The sequence below is a fragment of the Aegilops tauschii genome, chromosome 7, assembly GCF_002575655.3.
Source record: "Aegilops tauschii subsp. strangulata cultivar AL8/78 chromosome 7, Aet v6.0, whole genome shotgun sequence".
NCBI classification, from domain to species: domain Eukaryota; kingdom Viridiplantae; phylum Streptophyta; class Magnoliopsida; order Poales; family Poaceae; genus Aegilops; species Aegilops tauschii.
In genome coordinates this window covers 394,949,150-394,973,578 of record NC_053041.3, presented here as the reverse complement: position 1 = coordinate 394,973,578, position 24,429 = coordinate 394,949,150, and the positions used below count along the sequence as shown (strand labels likewise).

The following is a 24,429-nucleotide window of genomic DNA, read 5'->3' as shown; positions in this document are numbered from 1 at the left end:
GCCAAAGTAATAAATCCTAGATATACAGATTTATTTACGAGTGCACTGACTGTATGGATGTCTTAATGAGGCGAAATAGCTGCAACTTAAATTTCTTAGAGGACGGATAGAAATCGGTTGAATCAAGGCCCTATTTCATGATTCAAATCACATGATATAACATGAAAAATTGCCATGAAGCCTGTTTCGTTGTCTACTATACACGAGTTAAGTGGTGAGTTTTGTCTGATACTGCAAATTCAGAAAATGAATTTTCGTATATAATAACCAATGGAAACAATGACCGTATTTTCATTTTGGTGTTACTGTTGGTGAATGCAAAGTTCCAATCCAATAAAGTACTATACTATAGTATATCATTCACTGAAGAAAAGGAAGCACGGATTCTAACTAGCTAATTTTATCGAGCTATGTTGACAATACCAGTCACCATATATACTGAGGATAAAGAAAATTCACTGGATAATACTCATGAAATATAAAATATTTGTTGGCAAGTGTGAATATGGGATAATACATATACACTAACCACGTTAGGAAAAGTAGATGTACTCTTTCAAAGTATGTGATACGAAAACATATGCTCCAAATGGTAAGAGTTTATTTGGGAAATAAGACTGCTATAGGGTGCGTCGTACTGATGCAGAGGCCAGGGGTTTCTACTGTTAAGCTTCATGCACTAGCCAACGCAACCAAAAGTCCAAACTGATGGAAAGGGCTAGTGCAATCCATATATACTGTAACACCCCCTATCACGTGTGACGGGGAAGACAAGTCAACACGTGCAACCGGAAGAGAGCGACGGCGCGCGAAACTCTCAAGAGGCCTCTATGTGGACACAAAGGGGGGCTAGCAGCAATTTTTAATAAATTGCGAAAGTCAGGATTTGAACTCAAGACCTTAGCTCCGATACCATGTTAAGCAACTTATCTTTATTGAAGGCCCAAGGGGCTTATATATATTACACATGACTTGAGGTGCAAGGAAACTAAACATAGACTAATAAGGACTCATAGACCAATACTAATACTCCTTAACACCCCCCACTCAAATGCCTATGCAATAGCATTACATTAGAAGAAGCGTAATACTAAAAAAAATGATAATCCAAATCCGCGTCTTGAGAGTGTCGTCGTAGCATGAAGAGTCTTCAAAACCTGTCGAGTCGCCAAAGGGGATAACGATTTGATGGCACATCAGAGGAAGACAACGCATCAATAGAAGATACAATAGAAATATCAAGAGAAGATGGGTTATCAAAAGAAGATGGCACATCAAGAGAAGAAGCATTGCTTAAAGAATCATGGCCCATGAAAGTCGACGGCGAAAGAAGCTCGGCGGCAAGAGAATGGGCTTAGATCAACAATGCAAAGAGAGGCCACAGAAATCCTATAGAGAGGACAATGACCAGAAAAAGGCTGACGGACAAAGGTATGTTGGACTCACATGGCATGAGAAACACAAAATATCAACGGATTTAGTGAACGCAGCGGAAGAAAAGAAAACTAAAAGCAATACTATGATTATTTAGGTTTGAATCTTGCATGTATGCTTTCTTTTCCTCTATCTCAATGGCTTATTCCTCCTCTTTGGCTGCTGCACGCCTTTTATCTCTTGTAACCTTTGTTGCAGGTAAATGTAACCCTGCATTAAGCGGTCTTGGTGCCCTCTGTCTCCTGTCAAAGCCCCTCACGCATACAACCCCTGCAAAAATAAACAAAGGTAAATCCCTCTGCATAAGCACGTTCTAGCTCATATAACACAAGTTATTACTACTAGTTACTAAATGGTGAACTTGAAAATGTTGTACTCTACTGCTATCACAAGCATGAAGATAACCAACTCAAAAGAACACCAAAAGAGACATGGAGTTTCTGATCACGAGTTCACAGGCACCCTCATGAACAGTAAAATCAAACAAATAGAACAAAATTCAAAACATTCTGAATGCAAAACTTCGTGAAGAAAAAACATTCCTAATGCTCTAGAAGAAAAATGATGCTCCAAAAAGATTTTGTAAGCATTTTCGAGCATGAGTGCCAAAGTAATAAATCCTAGATATACAGATTTATTTACGAGTGCACTGACTGTATGGATGTCTTAATGAGGCGAAATAGCTGCAACTTAAATTTCTTAGAGGACGGATAGAAATCGGTTGAATCAAGGCCCTATTTCATGATTCAAATCACATGATATAACATGAAAAATTGCCATGAAGCCTGTTTCGTTGTCTACTATACACGAGTTAAGTGGTGAGTTTTGTCTGATACTGCAAATTCAGAAAATGAATTTTCGTATATAATAACCAATGGAAACAATGACCGTATTTTCATTTTGGTGTTACTGTTGGTGAATGCAAAGTTCCAATCCAATAAAGTACTATACTATAGTATATCATTCACTGAAGAAAAGGAAGCACGGATTCTAACTAGCTAATTTTATCGAGCTATGTTGACAATACCAGTCACCATATATACTGACGATAAAGAAAATTCACTGGATAATACTCATGAAATATAAAATATTTGTTGGCAAGTGTGAATATGGGATAATACATATACACTAACCACGTTAGGAAAAGTAGATGTACTCTTTCAAAGTATGTGATACGAAAACATATGCTCCAAATGGTAAGAGTTTATTTGGGAAATAAGACTGCTATAGGGTGCGTCGTACTGATGCAGAGGCCAGGGGTTTCTACTGTTAAGCTTCATGCACTAGCCAACGCAACCAAAAGTCCAAACTGATGGAAAGGGCTAGTGCAATCCATATATACTGTAACACCCCCTATCACGTGTGACGGGGAAGACAAGTCAACACGTGCAACCGGAAGAGAGCGACGGCGCGCGAAACTCTCAAGAGGCCTCTATGTGGACACAAAGGGGGGCTATCAGCAATTTTTAATAAATTGCGAAAGTCAGGATTTGAACTCAAGACCTTAGCTCCGATACCATGTTAAGCAACTTATCTTTATTGAAGGCCCAAGGGGCTTATATATATTACACATGACTTGAGGTGCAAGGAAACTAAACATAGACTAATAAGGACTCATAGACCAATACTAATACTCCTTAACACCCCCCACTCAAATGCCTATGCAATAGCATTACATTAGAAGAAGCGTAATACTAAAAAAAATGATAATCCAAATCCGCGTCTTGAGAGTGTCGTCGTATCATGAAGAGTCTTCAAAACCTGTCGAGTCGCCAAAGGGGATAACGATTTGATGGCACATCAGAGGAAGACAACGCATCAATAGAAGATACAATAGAAATATCAAGAGAAGATGGGTTATCAAAAGAAGATGGCACATCAAGAGAAGAAGCATTGCTTAAAGAATCATGGCCCATGAAAGTCGACGGCGAAAGAAGCTCGGCGGCAAGAGAATGGGCTTAGATCAACAATGCAAAGAGAGGCCACAGAAATCCTATAGAGAGGACAATGACCAGAAAAAGGCTGACGGACAAAGGTATGTTGGACTCACATGGCATGAGAAACACAAAATATCAACGGATTTAGTGAACGCAGCGGAAGAAAAGAAAACTAAAAGCAATACTATGATTATTTAGGTTTGAATCTTGCATGTATGCTTTCTTTTCCTCTATCTCAATGGCTTATTCCTCCTCTTTGGCTGCTGCACGCCTTTTATCTCTTGTAACCTTTGTTGCAGGTAAATGTAACCCTGCATTAAGCGGTCTTGGTGCCCTCTGTCTCCTGTCAAAGCCCCTCACGCATACAACCCCTGCAAAAATAAACAAAGGTAAATCCCTCTGCATAAGCACGTTCTAGCTCATATAACACAAGTTATTACTACTAGTTACTAAATGGTGAACTTGGAAATGTTGTACTCTACTGCTATCACAAGCATGAAGATAACCAACTCAAAAGAACACCAAAAGAGACATGGAGTTTCTGATCACGAGCTCACAGGCACCCTCATGAACAGTAAAATCAAACAAATAGAACAAAATTCAAAACATTCTGAATGCAAAACTTCGTGAAGAAAAAACATTCCTAATGCTCTAGAAGAAAAATGATGCTCCAAAAAGATTTTGTAAGCATTTTCGAGCATGAGTGCCAAAGTAATAAATCCTAGATATACAGATTTATTTACGAGTGCACTGACTGTATGGATGTCTTAATGAGGCGAAATAGCTGCAACTTAAATTTCTTAGAGGACGGATAGAAATCGGTTGAATCAAGGCCCTATTTCATGATTCAAATCACATGATATAACATGAAAAATTGCCATGAAGCCTGTTTCGTTGTCTACTATACACGAGTTAAGTGGTGAGTTTTGTCTGATACTGCAAATTCAGAAAATGAATTTTCGTATATAATAACCAATGGAAACAATGACCGTATTTTCATTTTGGTGTTACTGTTGGTGAATGCAAAGTTCCAATCCAATAAAGTACTATACTATAGTATATCATTCACTGAAGAAAAGGAAGCACGGATTCTAACTAGCTAATTTTATCGAGCTATGTTGACAATACCAGTCACCATATATACTGACGATAAAGAAAATTCACTGGATAATACTCATGAAATATAAAATATTTGTTGGCAAGTGTGAATATGGGATAATACATATACACTAACCACGTTAGGAAAAGTAGATGTACTCTTTCAAAGTATGTGATACGAAAACATATGCTCCAAATGGTAAGAGTTTATTTGGGAAATAAGACTGCTATAGGGTGCGTCGTACTGATGCAGAGGCCAGGGGTTTCTACTGTTAAGCTTCATGCACTAGCCAACGCAACCAAAAGTCCAAACTGATGGAAAGGGCTAGTGCAATCCATATATACTGTAACACCCCCTATCACGTGTGACGGGGAAGACAAGTCAACACGTGCAACCGGAAGAGAGCGACGGCGCGCGAAACTCTCAAGAGGCCTCTATGTGGACACAAAGGGGGGCTATCAGCAATTTTTAATAAATTGCGAAAGTCAGGATTTGAACTCAAGACCTTAGCTCCGATACCATGTTAAGCAACTTATCTTTATTGAAGGCCCAAGGGGCTTATATATATTACACATGACTTGAGGTGCAAGGAAACTAAACATAGACTAATAAGGACTCATAGACCAATACTAATACTCCTTAACACCCCCCACTCAAATGCCTATGCAATAGCATTACATTAGAAGAAGCGTAATACTAAAAAAAATGATAATCCAAATCCGCGTCTTGAGAGTGTCGTCGTATCATGAAGAGTCTTCAAAACCTGTCGAGTCGCCAAAGGGGATAACGATTTGATGGCACATCAGAGGAAGACAACGCATCAATAGAAGATACAATAGAAATATCAAGAGAAGATGGGTTATCAAAAGAAGATGGCACATCAAGAGAAGAAGCATTGCTTAAAGAATCATGGCCCATGAAAGTCGACGGCGAAAGAAGCTCGGCGGCAAGAGAATGGGCTTAGATCAACAATGCAAAGAGAGGCCACAGAAATCCTATAGAGAGGACAATGACCAGAAAAAGGCTGACGGACAAAGGTATGTTGGACTCACATGGCATGAGAAACACAAAATATCAACGGATTTAGTGAACGCAGCGGAAGAAAAGAAAACTAAAAGCAATACTATGATTATTTAGGTTTGAATCTTGCATGTATGCTTTCTTTTCCTCTATCTCAATGGCTTATTCCTCCTCTTTGGCTGCTGCACGCCTTTTATCTCTTGTAACCTTTGTTGCAGGTAAATGTAACCCTGCATTAAGCGGTCTTGGTGCCCTCTGTCTCCTGTCAAAGCCCCTCACGCATACAACCCCTGCAAAAATAAACAAAGGTAAATCCCTCTGCATAAGCACGTTCTAGCTCATATAACACAAGTTATTACTACTAGTTACTAAATGGTGAACTTGGAAATGTTGTACTCTACTGCTATCACAAGCATGAAGATAACCAACTCAAAAGAACACCAAAAGAGACATGGAGTTTCTGATCACGAGCTCACAGGCACCCTCATGAACAGTAAAATCAAACAAATAGAACAAAATTCAAAACATTCTGAATGCAAAACTTCGTGAAGAAAAAACATTCCTAATGCTCTAGAAGAAAAATGATGCTCCAAAAAGATTTTGTAAGCATTTTCGAGCATGAGTGCCAAAGTAATAAATCCTAGATATACAGATTTATTTACGAGTGCACTGACTGTATGGATGTCTTAATGAGGCGAAATAGCTGCAACTTAAATTTCTTAGAGGACGGATAGCAATCGGTTGAATCAAGGCCCTATTTCATGATTCAATTCACATGATATAACATGAAAAATTGCCATGAAGCCTGTTTCGTTGTCTACTATACACTAGTTAAGTGGTGAGTTTTGTCTGATACTGCAAATTCAGAAAATGAATTTTCGTATATAATAACCAATGGAAACAATGACCGTATTTTCATTTTGGTGTTACTGTTGGTGAATGCAAAGTTCCAATCCAATAAAGTACTATACTATAGTATATCATTCACTGAAGAAAAGGAAGCACGGATTCTAACTAGCTAATTTTATCGAGCTATGTTGACAATACCAGTCACCATATATACTGACGATAAAGAAAATTCACTGGATAATACTCATGAAATATAAAATATTTGTTGGCAAGTGTGAATATGGGATAATACATATACACTAACCACGTTAGGAAAAGTAGATGTACTCTTTCAAAGTATGTGATACGAAAACATATGCTCCAAATGGTAAGAGTTTATTTGGGAAATAAGACTGCTATAGGGTGCGTCGTACTGATGCAGAGGCCAGGGGTTTCTACTGTTAAGCTTCATGCACTAGCCAACGCAACCAAAAGTCCAAACTGATGGAAAGGGCTAGTGCAATCCATATATACTGTAACACCCCCTATCACGTGTGACGGGGAAGACAAGTCAACACGTGCAACCGGAAGAGAGCGACGGCGCGCGAAACTCTCAAGAGGCCTCTATGTGGACACAAAGGGGGGCTATCAGCAATTTTTAATAAATTGCGAAAGTCAGGATTTGAACTCAAGACCTTAGCTCCGATACCATGTTAAGCAACTTATCTTTATTGAAGGCCCAAGGGGCTTATATATATTACACATGACTTGAGGTGCAAGGAAACTAAACATAGACTAATAAGGACTCATAGACCAATACTAATACTCCTTAACACCCCCCACTCAAATGCCTATGCAATAGCATTACATTTGAAGAAGCGTAATACTAAAAAAAATGATAATCCAAATCCGCGTCTTGAGAGTGTCGTCGTAGCATGAAGAGTCTTAACACCCCCCACTCAAATGCCTATGCAATATTGTGTAGCTGGTTAATAGCTGAAGTAACAAGGATATCATGCAATTTAAGAGATTACCTTGCAAATGCACTAGCGAAGTGCTTACACTCAGCTCTCATGGGGCATGCATTGCAGTTAGGCTTACTTTTGGTACAGAAAACCTGAAAGAGGAAGAAAACAGTCTATCAGTTCATATTAAATCAAATTCCTGTTAGATCATTAGATAGATGTACTGTCTCGCGCCTGTCACCTTTCCAAAAGTTATCATTTGGTAGTGAAGCTCGTACCTGCATACTGAGAGGTGTTACTAAATGTTGGAAGCTAAGAATATTTGTTTTCTGAAATGCTGAATTTGACTTACAAAGTAAACTGGTCAAGCTTGCATAGTCGAGGCCAAAGATATTTCTGTATGTGGTCCAGCACGGGATAACTTCGATGGAAGAAGGTGATATATGTCGGACAAATTAATCGGTATATTTATGCTCCCTGTGATCAAGCTAACTCAAGGGAATAAGAAACATACAGTTTCAATAGGTGCAGTTGAAGAGAGTCAGGCAGAGGTTGAAGAGGCACCCAGCCAAGCCTGACACATATCCGAGCAACATTTGTGTCCACCTAAGGGATTAAACATAAAGATTCTCTGAATAAGAGTGTAACTGGGAGAAGCTTCTCAAGGTAAGGACCGAACATACCGGAAAAGCTACATGACGTAGTGTCAAAAGGCGAACACACTCAGTACTTTTGAGTCCAAGCCCTCTAATGCTTAGAAGGAACTCCCTGAAAGGGTGAAACAAAGGTTCTGACAGGTTAAGAAAATGCAATGGTCAAACCTAATTAAGAAAAAGATATTTAGCTATTGCTAATAGACAGGCCTGTATGACAAGCATGTTTGAGACATGCAAATCGCTCATAGCACTTGGAATTTTCCGACACTCGGTTACTACTTGGTTGAATATCTTGGGATCAAATTGACTTATAAAAAATATCTCAGTATTAGCATCGTCACATAAGATTCTGCCATCTTATATACTATGTGCCCTTCTATTACTTTACTGTGAAGTTATCTTGTTTACCGGAAAAGGCTTTCGCCCCGCTTTATAAATAAAGCAACCACTAGAGCCAAGGTCCAACAAAGTTCAACAAGGTTCACGCTGCACACAACACGCACACACACATGGCGGTACAACAGATTCTGCTGAGCGCATAGCTCAACAAGCCCAAGAAAAGAACGAAAAAACAAACAGGCACCACTGAGTGAAGTTATCTTGTTTAGCATCTTTTGGTCGATTGCCTAGTCTTGTGCCAAAACTATGGCACCACTACGGCAGCCGGGTGTCTACTTCCAATCATGGTGGGCCTCCTCAGTCTTGTCTGTATTGCTGCTCAGAGGAAGGGCACAACATCGCTCATCATGATTGCAGCCTGGTGCCTAGAAGCAGCGGAACATCTGCACTTTCAGTGCTGCACGACGAGGCATCCCGCAGCAGCTGTGCAAGATTCAGGACGAGGCTCGTGACAGGTTTAGAATAGCTGAGCTGTCGATGAGTTACAGTTTAAGAGGAATTTCAGTAGAAAGTAGCTACTTTGGCAGGATAAAGCATTCAATCTGGGCAAGATCTGAGGTACATATGAGGCCAGCCGGAACACAGCGGCTTAGGGTTTAACCCAGTTACAAGAGATGATCGTCTCAGATCCAGAATGGTTGTTCTTATTACAGGACAGCAAGCAAAAGAGGGGGAAACAGTTAATGAGCAAGCCCGTTATCGGATAAATTAACAGTGACGGCTGGGCTTCGGTGAGCCGTAGGGTGGACCACCTGTGGTTGATATTGCCGAAGCTGGTAGGAAGCGGTAAGTGGCGCCAGGAACCGTAAGATGCAGATCGGACGACGTAGGCTTCATCACTCAGAGGTGAAACATTACACCTCTATATACTGTCTTCAGTTCTAAGTGTCGATATTCAGCTTCGTCAGGCTTAAGAGCCTGGCAGCTCGTGCTTGGGACCAGAGGCGCAAAGCTAGCTGGTGCAAGGGGTGTGATGCTAATCATGCCCAGGGAGTAATCACATTGTGTTGTGACTAGGTGCATGGTTCAATCGACAAACCACGAGATATGCAAAACTCTCCTTTGTTTTAGGGCAATGAGATGCAAGCCTTTTGAGTATTCGTGGAAAGAATGCTTGAAAAAAAGTGCATTATCTATCCCATGTGGCTACAAGAATAATTTATGGAACTAAAACAAGCCTTTTGCGTACCCTTAGGGGATTCTATAGCTTCCCGGAATCCCTTCATCACGACATTGCCAAATACCAATCTAGGTTCTTTTGGGCCGGCAATGGCGATAAACAAAAGTACCACATGGTCAAGTGGTCGGAGATTTGTAAACCAAAGGACCAAGGTGGCTTGGGGGTTATTTCATCCAAACGGATGAACATCGCCCTTCTCTCCAAATGGTTGTGGAGAATAGCCGTGGGCGAGAGCGGGTTGTGGTTAGACATCCTACGCGCAAAATATTTGCATGGCCAACCATTGGCGTTTGCCCCACAGTCTGGAGGGTCCCAGTTCTGGCAAGCGATAATCCAACTACTCCCGGTCCTCCATATAGGATCTTCTATCTCGGTAGGATCCGGGGTTGGTACCCTGTTTTGGTTGGACCGTTGGTCGGGTACCAGACCTTTCGCGGTACGCTTTGCGCTGCTTTTCGGCATTTGTGCGAGACCTCATATCTCGGTAGAAGATGCCCTTGGTAACCTTGCCAACCTCGCGTTTAGGCGTACCTTTGGTACGGCGGAACGGGACCAATGGGAGGAGCTGATTGAGTGTGGCGCTACACACCCCCTCACTTGAGAGTGACACCATCTCTTGGCATCTCGAGCCGAGTGGACAATTCTCCTCTAAGTCCTTATATAAGGCCATTGCGGCCACGCCGGGTCCGGCGGAACTCAATCTCCTTTGGGAGATGAAAGTGCCGATGAAGATCAAAATCTTCCTTTGGCAATTGGTGCGAGGTCGGTTACCCTCGAGTACCGAGGTTCGAAAGAGAAGTGGCCCCAGCGATGGAAATTGCCCACTATGTGATGTCCCGGAAGACTCCAATCACATCTTTTTCACATGTCCGGCAGCGATCTTCCTGTGGAGTACCCTTCAGGAGGGGATTGGTGGCGGATGGTGCCATGGCAACCTCCCAGATATGTTCCTTGAAGTGCGTAACATGCCGCCAGTCAACGACCCACAATGTGGGTGGTAGTTAGCGCTCTAGCTTGGACATTATGGACCATCCGTAATAAGCTTGTGATTACCGAAAAAGCCTTTCGCCCCGCTTTATAAATAAAGCAACACCAAGCACAAGGTTATCAATGTCACACCCACACACCACACACACTCACCCAAAGCCACCGCAGGCACGGTCCAACCCAAACACAAACACACAGACAAAGAGACCCAAGTTCCGCTGTGGGCACAGCACAATAAGCCCAGCACAAGCACACGAGAAGACAAAAAACCAAAACGGCAAGGCGGTGGCGATGGCGATGGCGGCGACGATCTAATCTGGTTCCGGGGGTGGAGGGGGAAGCGGCGGAGCCATCCGGAGAGCCATCGCGCGAAGCTGGGTGATGATGGAGGTGATGGTGTCTCTCTCCCTGGGGCGGCTAAGCGGCCGCCAAAGCTGCAAGTAACCAGACCATTTGAACAAAGCGTCAGTAGCATGACGAAGAGGGATGCGCTAAATCACAAGTTTATTCCTAACAGTCCACAGCGTCCAGGCCAGCACCCCAACGGCCAGCCACCTAATGTGGCGAACTGCGGGTGGGATTGCCTGGAGTTCGGCGAAGAGAGCGGGGAAGTTGTTGTGGTCCCAGCTTCCACCCACTATCTCGCGGAAACAGCTCCTTAGGAACTGCGCGGACACGCAGGTGAAGAAGATATGATTCGAATCCTCTTCCGGCCCGCAGAGCGGGCATCGCCCATCACCCGGACCATTGCGCTTCAGGACCTCGACGCCAGACGGGAGGCGGCCGTGGATCCATTGCCACAGGAAAATCCTAATCTTCAGGGGAAGGCGAATCTCCCAGATGTGAGCGCCTCATGGCCAGGCGAGGGAGCAATGGCCTGGTACAAGGACTTGGTGGAGAATTGTCCAGAAGGCTCTAGACGCCATCTGGAGCTGTCATCTTCGGTCGTAAGATCAGGCGCGTGCAATGCAATGCAGTCAAGCAGCTCCTGCCAATCGGCTGTTTCAGCCAGACCAAAGGGCCTTCGGAACACGAGCTGCCCTAAGTCAATAAGGGCTGCCGCGACCGATATCTGAGGGGCCACCGCAATGGAGAATAGGTTGGGAAAGCGAGCCGCAAGGGGTAAGTCGCCAGTCCATCTGTCGAACCAGAACAAGGTCGCGGTGCCTGATCCGACCTCAATCGAAGTCCCAATCCGGAGGACAGGAAGGAGCTGGATGACGGATTGCCAGAACTGGGACCCCCCAGACCGCTGGCAGAAGGCGAGAGGCTGGCCTCGGAGGTATTTCTGCTGAATGATGCGAAGCCACAAGCCACCATCTCCGTTGGCAATCCGCCAAAGCCACCGAGTCAGGAGGGCAATGTTCATGCGCTTGGAAGACATGATCCCGAGGCCGCCCTGGTCGCGAGGCTTGCAGATTTCAGACCACCTAACCATGTGGTACTTCTGCTTGTCTCCCTCACCGGCCCAAAAGAAACGGCCCTGAACAGTGGCGATCTCGTGATGAAGCGTCTCCGGAAGGCTGTAGAAGCTCATGATGAACAAGAGCAGGCTGGCGAGGGACGAGTTGATGAGCACTGTACGAGCTGCTTTGGAGAGCCACCGACCTTGCCAAGGCTCGATACGGTGCTGAAGCTTCCCCATCGTGGGGCGCAGTTTAGCCACCGTAAGCCTAGAATCACTAATGGGTATCCCCAAATAAATCGTGGGGAAGCTCCCAAGCTGGCAATTAAGCCGATCCGCTATACTCTGGCGTTCGTCTTGGGAGTATCCCAAGACCATCACCTCACTCTTGTCGAAGTTGACCTTGAGGCCAGACATCTGTTGAAAGCACAACAGAAGGAACTTGAGGTTTGAAATATCACTCTCCGAGCCCTCCACCATGATGATGGTGTCATCCGCATACTGGAGAAGGGAGATCCCGTGCTCCCCAACAAGATGCGGAACTATCCCCTTAATGTGGCCAGCTGCCTTGGCCTTATCCAAGATGGCGGCCAGGGCGTCGACCACCATGTTGAACAAGAACGGGGAGAAGGGGTCGCCCTGGCGCACCCCACAGAGGGTGGGGAAGAAGGGGCCGATCTCCCCATTAATGTTCACCGCGGTCCGGCCTGAGGAAACCATCTGCATCACCCTAGTCACCCACTGATCATCGAAGCCCTTTCGGAGAAGACATTCCCGAAGGAAAGACCAACTAACCGTGTCATACGCCTTGTGGAAGTCTAGTTTCAGGAAGACAGCCTTGAGGTGTTTGGAGTGAACCTCATGGAGAGCTTCGTGAAACACCAGGACTCCGTCAAGGATATAACGTCCCTGGATGAAGGCTGACTGATCCGGGTGAGTGATCCGGTCGGCAATAGTGGCCACCCTAATGGCGTACCCCTTTGCGAGGATGCGGAAGATGACGTTAATCACCGTAATCGGGCGGAATTGGCGGATCTCCGAGGCCCCGGCCACTTTGGGGATGAGGGTGATTACACCAAAGTTGAGCCGGGCGAGGTCGATGGACCCGACGAAGAACTCGTCAAATAGTGCCATCACCTCAGGTTTGATCACCTCCCAGAAGTTCTGGAAGAACTTCACAGGTAGCCCATCAGGACCCGGAGCCGAGGATGGGTTCATGCTCTTAATAGCCGCCCAGACTTCCGCCTCGGAAAACGGAGCCGTGAGGGCCTCGTTGTCCGCAGGCGAAACGCAACTGTGGGCAGGCCAAATATCTTGCGCCAGGGCAAGACCTCCCCGAGGGGAAGCAGAGAATAGGTCTCTGTAAAAGCCGTCTACATGAGCCCGGATGTCCTCGGGGCTCTGTAGGAGGTGCTCCCCGTCCCAAAGAAGGGGGATGGAGTTCCGGCGACGGCGGCCGTTTGCAATGGCCTGGAAGTAGGCGGTATTGGCGTCCCCTTTAAGGACCCAATTCTGAGTACCTCTCAGACGCCAGTAGGCCTCCTCGTCTGAGTAGATGACCGTGAGCTGGTCTTCCAGATCATATCTAAGCATCCACTCGTCCGCCGAGAGGCCAGCGGCGTCGGCCTGAAGGTCTAGCGCCTGGATGTCATGAAGGAGAGCTTTTTTACGCTCCCGGATGTCGCGGCCTACGTTTGCGCCCCAACCCTTCATGAATTGTCGTGACCGCTTGGCGCAGAAGTGCCAGTTGTCTACGGCCGAAAGGGATCGATGGGGGGCCTCGCGCGCCTCGCGCCATCGCGCGCCCACCGCGGCAGAGAACCCAGGCTGGCGCAACCAGAAGGTCTCGAAACGAAATAGGGGCGGAAGGGGAGGACGCTCATTTTCCGAAGAAAGGAGAAGGGGGACGTGATCTGAGCCAATCCGCGTAATCGCCCGGAGTGAAGCTAGGGGGCAACGAATGTCCCACTCAGGGGAAGCGAAGACCCTATCGAGAACGGAGCGAGTCGGTTCAACCTGTCGGTTTGTCCAAGTGAACCTGGCTCCGACATGATCGAGCTCGCGAAGCCCCATGTCCGCAATGCAGTCATTGAACATCTGCATCCGCGGGAAATTCACCAAGTTATTGCTCTTGTCTTCTTTCGACCGAATGAGGTTGAAATCACCTCCCACCACTACCGGGAGCTGAGCAGCTGCTACCTTCCTCCTGAGCTCACCGAGGAAAGCCTCCGAACGGCGGTGGTCGGCCGGCCCATAGACCGCAATAATTTCCCATTTGAAGTTCAGTGCTCGCTCGAAGATCTCCATGCTCACGTAGAACTCGCCCCGATCCATGCTGCCTACCTCAAAGGTGGCATCCTTCACCTCTAGGAGGATGCCACCCGAGTGGCCCGCACTCCCACTAGAAGGGAGCCAGTGCCAAGCAAATAGGTCGGAGCTCAAGTGCTCGAGCTCCGACAGGGAAAATTCCGTATGCATGGTTTCTTGAATGGCCACAATGTCGATTCGCTCAGTTCGCATGTATTCGATTAGTTGGCGGCGTCGGCCATCTTGACCGAAACCGCGGATGTTCCAGAAGAGGGTCCGCATCACTCATCCATCGGGGGGCTGCTTGACCCCAAGACACGAGAGGCGCTCTGGGCGTGGAGGGCAGCGGTGCGAGAGCGAGTGCGGCCACGAATCTCAACTGGGGCGGCCGTCAGGCGAGGCGGATGATTCGGGGCCGTCCCCGAAGGGACGCCCGAAGAAGAGGGGGCGCGCACGGGCCTCGGCGAGGCGACCATCTAGGATTTCCCGTGCACGGATAGCCTCAATCTGAACTAGCGGGGGAGCTACCTCTCCCCGAAACACAATTGCCGAGTCCGCTGCCACCTTCGCGAGGTGGCCAAGCGGAGCCGACTCCAAGGCCGAAAAGGAACGAGTAGTTGTAGAGGCAGGAATGAGCGGTGTACCTGGCTCGAGGTTTCGGGCAGCGGCCCTGAGCTCTGCCTGCTCGGGGATAGGCAGAGCAGGGCTACCCATCGGTCTGGCCGCTGGGGTGGTCACCACCACCTGCAGCTCCACGGCGGCGGAGTCCAGGAGCGCCAGAGGCGGACCAGGGTGCGTCGGGCAGAGAGGCCCCTCGGGGGCCGGGGGAGCCGGAGGAGCAGGAGTCAGGTCGGCGTCGGACAGCTGGACCTCCGCCCCCAGCTGCGGCCTGGCTGCCACAGGCAGCGGGGGGGGGGGGGGGGGGGGGGAGAGCAGCGCCATCTCTAGCGCGGTATCAGCATCTGCAGGGTCCGAGGGGGCGGGTCCAGGGTGGCCACGACCGCCCCCGGGGACTCCACCACAGGAGCGAGAGGCATAGGCGCGGCCGAGCTAGGTGGGTCCGGGACGGCCCCAGCGGAGAGGGTGGTGAAGACATCAAGAAGCGGACTGACAGGGGAGCGGGGCGATGAAGCGGGGAAGACCTGAAGGCTGGCGTCCGAAGCGTCGAGGCCGTCGTCGGAGGGCGGCGGAGCGGCCGAGGAGTGGGTGCGTCCGGTCCCACCACCACTCCTAGCAGCCGGAGCGGGGGGCTGGTCGTGAGGAGGACTGTCCTCGGAGTCATCGTCGTCCTCCTCTGAACCGGAGCGGCGTCCGTGACGGGGGTCGCGGTCACTGCGGCGATCCCCCGCACCATCCCCGTCTGGCCCTCCCCCCAAGAAGCTGTCGCCGGGGATGCGGGGGCGGCCAACGTGGTTGGGCGGCTCGAGGGAGATGCGGAGGTCAAAACCCTGATCGTTGAAGAACACCCGGATCGTGGCGCGAAGCTTGGATGAGTCGAGGCATTTGACCTTGACGCGGACCTCCTCCTCCTTGCGGAGGGACAACTCGTCCACCACCACCACCTTGCCGAGGATGCGGGACATGCTCCGAATAACCCGCTCCGATCGAGCGATGTCGGGCAGGCTACCGATGAGGATCCAAGCCGTGTCCAAAACAGCCACCGCCAGGGGGTCCCGCACCGGCACAGAGATGTCCACCACTAGGCTGTTGAGAGCTAGAGTGATGTCTCCGCTGCGGGTGCCGTAGCCGTGGCTGACAGCGTTGGGGAACACGACCGAGAACTGGCCTCCAGGCAGCATGGTGACCTGCCAATCCCAGGAGCAGTGGTAGAGATGGTTGAGCTCGGCCTCTAACATCTCCGGCGAAGCGACCCCATCCTTCACGGTGACAATCACCAGGAGCGATGGTGAGGGGGAGAGGATGTCAGGCACCTCGACGTGGAAGAAGCCGAGGCCCTCAATCCCATGCCCGTACATCACCAACTCCTCCGGCACCGGGCGGTCGGGGCAAAGGATCGCCGGGTGGTCAGGATCCGAGCAGAGGTAGCAGCCCTGGGGACGAGTACATGCCACCTAGGAGTGGCCGGAGAGGCCGCAGTTGAAGCACTTGACGAGGTCGGCGGAGCGGTCGTCGGGGAGGAGAGCGGACGTCGTCGAGGCGGCGAGATCCCGGGAAGCGCCGTTAACCGGGGCAGGGCCGTTAGCGCGCCCAAGCCCGCGCTTCTTCTTGCGCTTGCCCCCAGGCCGGCCCCGTCCCGCTCCATTGCCGATCGGGGGGGAGGCTCGGCTCGCCCTGAGGTGGCTGGTAGCGGCGGACCGCGGCTACAGCGGGAGGAGGGGCCGGCTGCCCATAGGAGCAGTCGGGGGATCGAGCGTGGCCGCCCCTGGCCGGGGAGCGGTTGGCATCCCTACGGCGCGGAGGGGAAGGCGACCGGCGTCGACCATCGCGGCGGTCCGCGACAGGGGGAGGCGAGCGGGAGCGGCCACGGCGGTCCGCGCGAGGGGGAGAACGGCGAGAGGGGGACCGGTGGTCATCGTAGGCGGGAGACCGGCGGTCGCCGCGGGAGGAAAGCTGACGGCGGAGCTCGGATTCATGGCGCATCGCGTCGGGGGACGGGCGGAAGGAGTCGCGCCGCGGACGTCGTCGGGGGCCGGCGGCGAGTTCGGCAGCGACGGGGGAGGGAGCGAGGGGTTGGCGGCGGGGGTCGGGAGAGGGAGGGTTAGGGCAGGGGAGGAATGGGATGGGGGGCGAGGGAAGCCCGTAGGCAGCCAGATAGGCCTAATGGCCGGGCAGGCCGGCCCACTAGGACCGCAGCTAAGGCTGGGCCCAGAAGCGGAGCTGCCAGCCCAAGCCCCAGGCCCAAATCCCGGCCCAACACTAGGGCGGCCCACGACCAGGCGTCCCAGCCCGCAAGACGGGGTAGCAGTGACTAGGGTTTCCCCTCGCGCTGCGACCGGCGCCGGTGCAGGAGCTCCAGACTCCATGGGGCGACTACGGGAGTGGCTGGGCGAAAAACGGAGCGAGGAGGTGCCAAAAGCTGCGATGAACGGTCGAAACGGCGAGGAGCGGGTGACCACCGGCTGAGATGACGCCGCCGGGGAGGAGGCAGGCCGAGAACCAGGGGGAGCCGCCGCTGAGCGCCAAGAGGACCGGGCACGACCCAGGTCGGACCGCCCCGCGACGCCCCACGCCGGAGCGCGGCGGCGGCGAGCGGTACGCGACCCAAGGTCGGCCCTTTGGCCAGGCGTCGGGAGGAGGGGGTTCGCAACCGGCCGGCGAGCATGGGGTGGGGAGGGGGCTCCCCGTCTCGGCACGTCGACCAGCATCGGGCACAGCACAGTCTGGTGAGCCGGAGGTGTGCGCCGGACGGTGGGACGGCCAGCGGTGGAGTCCTCATCCTCCGCCAAGCGCAGCGGTAGCAACTCCCCGACGGGGGCAGCAGAGCACGGGGCGAGCGGCCCAGCGGCCAGCGTTAGCGGGGCGTCGGGAGGCGGGGGTGCGGCAGAGCTGACCGGAGCAGCGCAGGGCGGCGGAGGCGGCGGCGCAGGCGAGCAGGCCGCGGCCGGCGCGGCGCCGACCGGGTCGCGGGAGGAGAGCGCCATCCGGTCCCAATCAAAGACCATAAGCTTGTGATTGAGCAGGTGATTCCGCGACGTGCTACTGACACGGTATTACAAATTATGTGGTTTCTTACAGCTATGGAGACCGCTCAGTAAGCGGTGTGCTCGCAACAACATCGACAGGATCATCGCCGAGCTTCGCTCCGTCGCCTCCCGTCCCCGCCACCACCGCCAGAGCCGGATTAGCTTGTTGCTCTATTTCTTTGTTGGGGTTGTTGTGCTGTGCCCCCAGCTAATCTTGCACTCTTCTTCGGAACTAGACTAGTTTGTGTTTTGTTTGAACTGCTCCTGTGCTGCTGGTGTGACCTTGTTTTGCTTGGTGGTTGCTTTATAATATAAAGCGGGGGAAACCCTTTTTCGTCAGTCAATAGTTCTGATAGTTTTCTTAAAATGTAACTGGTTACTTACTTTGCTTTTTCTGGTTCGAGATCTCTCAGCCATTCAAGATCAATGCTTCCATGGTCTCTCACCAATCGGTTTAGAAATTCCTGCACAGCGAATGACCAATAGATTAAAATGGGCAAATTTAATATTGTAAATCAAACATGTACCACAGTTGAAATGTGGACATGTTTGACTGGCTAGAGTTTTCAGCCCTGTCATTTTGTCAGACTTACTTTTATTCGGCCTGCTAGCATATTGTTCAGTCCTCGCTCTCTAATGGTTTCAGATATGGCTTTCACATCTGCTTGCCGTACTGCTTCCCAATCAACCGAATCTTTTGTATTAGGACTTCTTGGTTTATCTCCATTATTGCCGAACAATTCTTTTCGTATTTTTTCCCAATCATAAGTTTCCTCTGTAGGCCCACACACCGTCTTTCCTTTTGATTCATCTGTAGGAACTTCCGATGAACCTTTTCGACTAACTTTTGATTTCCTTATGGGATCTGCAACTCCCTGTGAGACCTGTGAATGAGCATTCTGGTTTTCACACAAGTTTGAAGAACAATAATTTTCACATGTTTCTGCCTGAAGTTTGATATTGTTTCCCAGTTGGGGTTGGCTGCATCCTGACTGACCACCCATTTGCTTTGCCCTTGTTCTGTATACCTCTTGCGAATTTGAACACTCATGCTGTTGCGCAAATGGAGCTTCAATGTCCTTGCTTGAAAATTTGTATTCGCAAAATAACTGTTCTTTAGAAAGTGACTCATCCACTGAACTAATTAATGGCTGAAAGTTTTGTTTCATTATTGGTGAAAAATTCCCATTTTGCGAAGGCTCGGTAGGAAAATGGGACTTCTGCTGGACTAGTGACTCGTCCATACAATATAGAACATTGCTTGAACAATCAGCCTCTCTGGTTTTATTTCTGTTGGACATGCTAGAAGCAGATGGTAACTGATAAAAACTAGCCTCAGGTTGTGTAATATTTGGATGAAACATGCTATCAAGGCCTGTGCAGAATGAATTGTCCAGATGGCTGACAAACGGAAAATCCACATGGCCATTCTGGAGATAGGAGGCATAAGCCTGATAAGTTCTGTTTAGATCAAGCAACACATCTTTATTCATGTTAGAGTTATAATATGAGTCATGTACCCCTTTGTATTTATCCTGTTGTATAAAGGGTTTCCTGCATATGTTCCACACCTGTACATGTATATATATCGGCATATGGCCTCATGGGAATACAAGTTGCTTATTCCTAACATGGTATTAGAGCTAGGTCAATTTTTTCCACGCCGCAACTCGTGTGATTGATCCTCCCGTGGTGCCGGCCGGTTCCTCACGTCCGGTCCACTCTTCCCCCCGATTGACTGGATCGACGCAAGCCGGTCTCCTCGATCTCCTCTCTGCTCGACACGAAGTCGCCGGGATCGAAGCCGCCCACTTTTTTTTGCCCGACCTCTACTCGAGCTCGGATCGAAGTCGCCAGGATCGAAGCCGGTTCCGCTCCATCGCTCCTTGCCAACTTCTACTCGAGCTTGGATCGAAGCCTGCTCCAACTCGTCGCCCGCAGCCCCCGATTGGATCGAAGCCGTCCGCCCATTCCGTTCCTTCGCTCCTTGCCAGACTTGTGCTCGAGCTCGGATCGAAGCCACCCGCTCGTCGTCTGCTCCAACTCGTCGTCCGCTCGGATCTGGTGTTGCCTGCGGCCCCTTTATCTCCCGATTGGATCGGCCTGCTCTGCCCCGCCCTATCTTCCGCTCGAGGCCAGATCGAGCTTCTGCTTCCGAGGCTCGTCCACTTCTGATCGAGCCGCCCGCCGCTGCTGCAGATCGGGACTCCTGAACGTCTGCCTTCTGTTAAAAAAAATGTCTGCTGCATCGGGCTATGTTGCTGTCCCTCGCTGTCCGGTGATCTTCGATGGTACTAACTACACCGAGTTCGCTGGCTTCATGCGCATTCACATGCGTGGCATCCGTCTCTGGGGTGTTCTTTCTGGCGAGGTCTGCTGTCCGCCACGTCCGGTTCCTCCGGTGGCCCCTACTCCGCCGACTCCACCGGTTCTTCCTACGGACGCTAATCAGGCCGCCAAGGATGCGGCTAAGCTTGCTGATGAGGCTGCTGATCGTGCTTATGATGAGAGGGTTTTGTCTTATGAGGAGGCTCTTCAGACGTATCATGGTGCTTTGTCTGTTTACACCCAGTGGCTTGATGATGATGCTCGTGCTGCAGCTGTTCTCACTGCTAGTGTTCTGCCTTAGTTTGCTTCTGAGTTTCTGGGTCTTCCTACTGTCTTTCAGATGTGGACCTGTCTTCGTCAGCGTTACGAGCCCTCTGGTGATGCCTTATACCTTTCCGTGGTTCGTCAGGAGCATGCTCTTCAGCAGGGTGACTCTACTGTTGATGACTTCTATGCACAGAGTTCTGCTATCTGGCGCCAGCTTGATTCTCTCCGCAGTGCTGGTTGTCGTACTTGCCCCTGTTGCCAGGCTGTCCAGGCCAATTTGGAGTTTCATCGCGTCTACGAGTTCCTGTCTCGGCTCCGTAAGGAGTTTGAGCCCCGGCGTGCTCAGTTGTTTGCTCGTGGCCGTATTTCTCTCATGGAGGCGCTTTCAGAGATTCGTGCTGAGGAGACTCGCTTACGTGGTGCTGGTTTGCTGGAGGTTCCCTCTGTGCTCGCTACTCGGGCTTCTTCCACTCCACCTGCTGCACAGACCCATTCTCGCTCGAGTGCTCCGCCGCTCTTGCCCACTCCTTCTGGAGGGTCAGGTCGCCCCCGTCCACATTGTGACTACTGCAACAATGATGGTCATATTGAGTCCTAGTGCTACACAAAGCGGAAACACCTGCGCAAGGCGCGATCATCATCCTCAGGGACTTCGTCATCTCCCTCGACAGCTTCAGCCATTGCTTTGACTGAGCAGGATATTCTGAGACTTAAGCGTCTGCTCGCGGCTTCAGGTTCTTCCTCGACGGGTACTGCTGGTTCTGTGACTGATGCTTCCCGCACTGAGCAACCGCCCTCTACACAGTCAGGTACATCCCCATGGGTTCTGGACTCCGGAGCTTCTTTTCATATGTCTTCTCATTCTTCCGCTTTGTCCTCTCTTCGATCGCTGGATTCTCGTGTTCATGTTTTCACTGCTGATGGTACTCCACTTTCTGTTGCTAGTAGAGGCAATCTTTCTACTTCTTTTTATTCTGTTCCTGATGTTGCTCATGTTCCTCGACTTACCATGAATCTGTTTTCTGCTGGTCAACTTACTGATTCTGGTTGTCGGGTCATCCTTGACGTTGACTCTTGTTCTGTCCAGGACCGTCGCACGCACACTCTGGTTGGGGCTGGCCCTCGCTGCCGTGATTCTCAGGGTCTTTGGGAGTTGGACTGGCTTCATGTTCCTTCCGCTGCCACCACCATCGCCAGTTCCTCCGCTTCTGTCGCCTCTGTTACTGGTTCCTTCAAGCAGTGGCATCATCGACTTGGTCATCTGTGTGGTTCTCGGTTGTCGTCTTTAGTTCGTCGAGGTCTTCTGGGGTCTGTCTTAGGAGATGTCTCTTTAGAGTGTCAGGGTTGTCGTCTTGGCAAGCAGATTCAGTTACCATATTCACATAGTGAGTCAGTGTCTCAGCGTCCTTTCGATTTAGTCCATTCTGCTGTATGGGGTCCGGCTCCTTTCGCTTCGAAAGGTGGTCATAAATACTATATTATTTTCATAGATGATTTCTCTCGTTACACATGGCTTTATTTCATGACTTCTCGTAGTGAGGTGTTGTCTATTTATAAGCGTTTTGCTGCCATGGTTCATACTCAGTTCTCTTCACCCATTCGTGTTTTTCGTGCTGACTCCGCTGGCGAGTATATCTCTAAGATGTTGCGTGGTGTTCTTGCTGAGCAAGGAACTCTCTCTCAATTCTCTTGTCCTGGTGCTCATGCTCAGAATGGTGTGGCTGAGCGAAAGCATCGACATCGTCTTGAGACGGCTCGTGCATTGATGATTGCTGCCTCTCTCCCGCCTCATTTTTGGGCTGAGGCCGTCTCCACCTCCACCTATCTTATCAATATACAGCCTTCCGCTGCTCTACAGGGTGGTGTTCCTTTCGAGCGTCTTTTTGATCATTCTCCCGATTATTCGATGCTTCGCTTGTTTGGTTGTGTTTGCTATGTTCTTCTTGCCCCTCGCAAACGCACCAAACTGACCGCTCAGTCTGTTGAGTGTGTCTTCTTAGGCTACAGTGATGAGCATAAGGGCTATCGTTGTTGGGATCCTATCGGTCGTCGGATGCGTATCTCTCGAGACGTGACTTTTGATGAGTCTCGTCCTTTCTACCCACGCCCATCTTCCTCGATTTTTTCAGTGGAGGATATCTCTTTTCTCACTTTTCCTGACTCACCTATCACCCCCGTCGCGCCTGTGCCTATTCGTTCCACTCCCTCTGCTTCTCCACCTCTAGTCAATTTGCAGCCACCATCTTCTCCGGTCTCCTCGCCTAGCATGTCACCGGATTCTACACCTTCATCTCCGGTGACTTCTTCGTCGCCACCCCCCGATTCTACCTTGGCGATTCCTCCTTCTATTGTTCCATCTTTTCCTCAGCATTACACTCGTCGTTCACGACTTGTGGATGCCTCATTGGATGAGTTGTCCTCTTCCTCTCAGCCTACTTATGGCTTGCGTTCTCGTCCTCGTCCGCCTGTTGATCGCTTTGGATTTCCCACCGCTGGTGCTGCTGTTCTTGAGCCGATTTCTTATCGTCAGGCTGTTGTTCATCCTGAATGGCAGTTTGCGATGGCAGAGGAGATTGCTGCTCTTGAACGCACTGGTACCTGGGATCTTGTTTCTCTTCCTCCCGGAGTCCGTCCCATCACTTGTAAGTGGGTCTACAAGGTTAAGACTCGCTCCGATGGTTCTCTTGAGCGTCACAAAGCTCGTCTTGTGGCTCGTGGTTTTCAACAGGAGCATGGTCGTGATTATGACGAGACTTTTGCTCCTGTGGCCCATATGACCACTGTTCGTACACTTCTTGCCGTTGCCTCTGCACGCCACTGGTCTATATCTCAGCTTGATGTTAAGAATGCCTTTCTTAATGGTGAGCTGCGTGAGGAGGTGTACATGCAGCCACCACCTGGGTATTCTGTTCCTGATGGCATGGTATGTCGTCTTCGTCGCTCTCTCTATGGCCTTAAGCAAGCCCCTCGCGCCTGGTTTGAGCGTTTTGCCTCTGTGGTCACTACTGCTGGTTTTTCAGCCAATGCTCATGATCCAGCATTGTTTATTCACCTTTCTCCTCGTGGTCGGACTCTTCTTCTTCTCTGTGTTGATGACATGATCATCACTGGGGATGACCCTGAGTATATTGCCTTTGTAAAGGCCCGTCTTAGTGAGCAGTTTCTTATGTCTGATCTTGGACCTCTTCGCTACTTTCTTGGGATTGAAGTCTCTTCTACCTCTGATGGCTTTTTTATATCCCAGGAAAAGTATATCCAGGATCTTCTTGCTCGTGCTGCTCTTACTGACGACCGCATTGTTGAGACTCCTATGGAGCTCAATGTTCACCTCCGTGCTACTGATGGTGATCCTCTCCCTGACCCGACGCGTTATCGTCATCTCGTTGGCAGTCTTGTCTATCTAGCTGTCACTCGTCCGGACATCTCTTATCCGCTTCATATTCTGAGTCAGTTTGTCTCTGCTCCCACATCGGTTCACTATAGTCATCTCCTTCGTGTTCTCCGATATCTTCGGGGCACGATCTCTCACCGTCTATTCTTTCCTAGCTCCAGTTCTTTACAGCTTCAGGCCTATTCGGATGCTACGTGGGCTAGTGGTCCTTCTGATCGCCGTTCACATTCTGCTTACTGTGTTTTTCTTGGCGGTTCTCTCATTGCCTGGAAGATGAAGAAACAGATTGCAGTTTCCCGTTCGAGTGCCGAGGCTGAGTTGCGAGCCATGGCTCTTTTGACGGTAGAGGTGACTTGGTTACGGTGGTTACTTCAGGATTTTGGTGTTTCTGTCACTACACCGACTCTGCTCTTATCTGACAGTACAGGTGCTATTAGCATTGCGCGCGATCCTGTGAAGCATGAGCTCACCAAGCATATTGGTGTTGATGCTTTCTATGTGCGCGCTGGTGTGCAGGATCAGGTTATTGCTCTTCAGTATGTGCCTTCCGAGTTACAGTTGGCGGATTTCCTGACGAAGGCC

At 49.9% G+C, this 24,429-nt stretch overlaps 1 protein-coding gene across 1 annotated transcript; it reads right to left on the bottom strand.

Annotated features, from left to right (window-relative positions):
* Positions 1–2,955: 2,955 nt before the first annotated feature.
* On the bottom strand, positions 2,956–24,406 carry LOC109758263 (protein ROS1A). Its single transcript, XM_045232023.2, has 8 exons — positions 18,455–24,406; positions 18,246–18,325; positions 7,967–8,051; positions 7,798–7,889; positions 7,636–7,704; positions 7,525–7,561; positions 7,353–7,435; positions 2,956–5,780 (listed from the first exon to the last, which is right to left on the bottom strand). Exons 1-8 carry the CDS (start codon positions 19,454–19,456, stop codon positions 5,756–5,758), a joined length of 1,473 nt encoding a protein of 490 aa, XP_045087958.2. The 5' UTR covers positions 19,457–24,406; the 3' UTR covers positions 2,956–5,755.
* Between the last annotated feature and the right edge of the window lie 23 nt (positions 24,407–24,429).

Coding starts and splice junctions, on each gene's coding strand:
- LOC109758263 (XM_045232023.2), bottom strand. CDS start 19,456: ATGCCGATATATATACATGTACAGGTGTGGAACATATGCAGGAAACCC. Junction 18,326..18,454: donor TGCTAGCAGGCCGAATAAAA/GTAAGTCTGACA, acceptor TTCGCTGTGCAG/GAATTTCTAAACCGATTGGT. Junction 7,436..7,524: donor AAATGATAACTTTTGGAAAG/GTGACAGGCGCG, acceptor TTCCTCTTTCAG/GTTTTCTGTACCAAAAGTAA.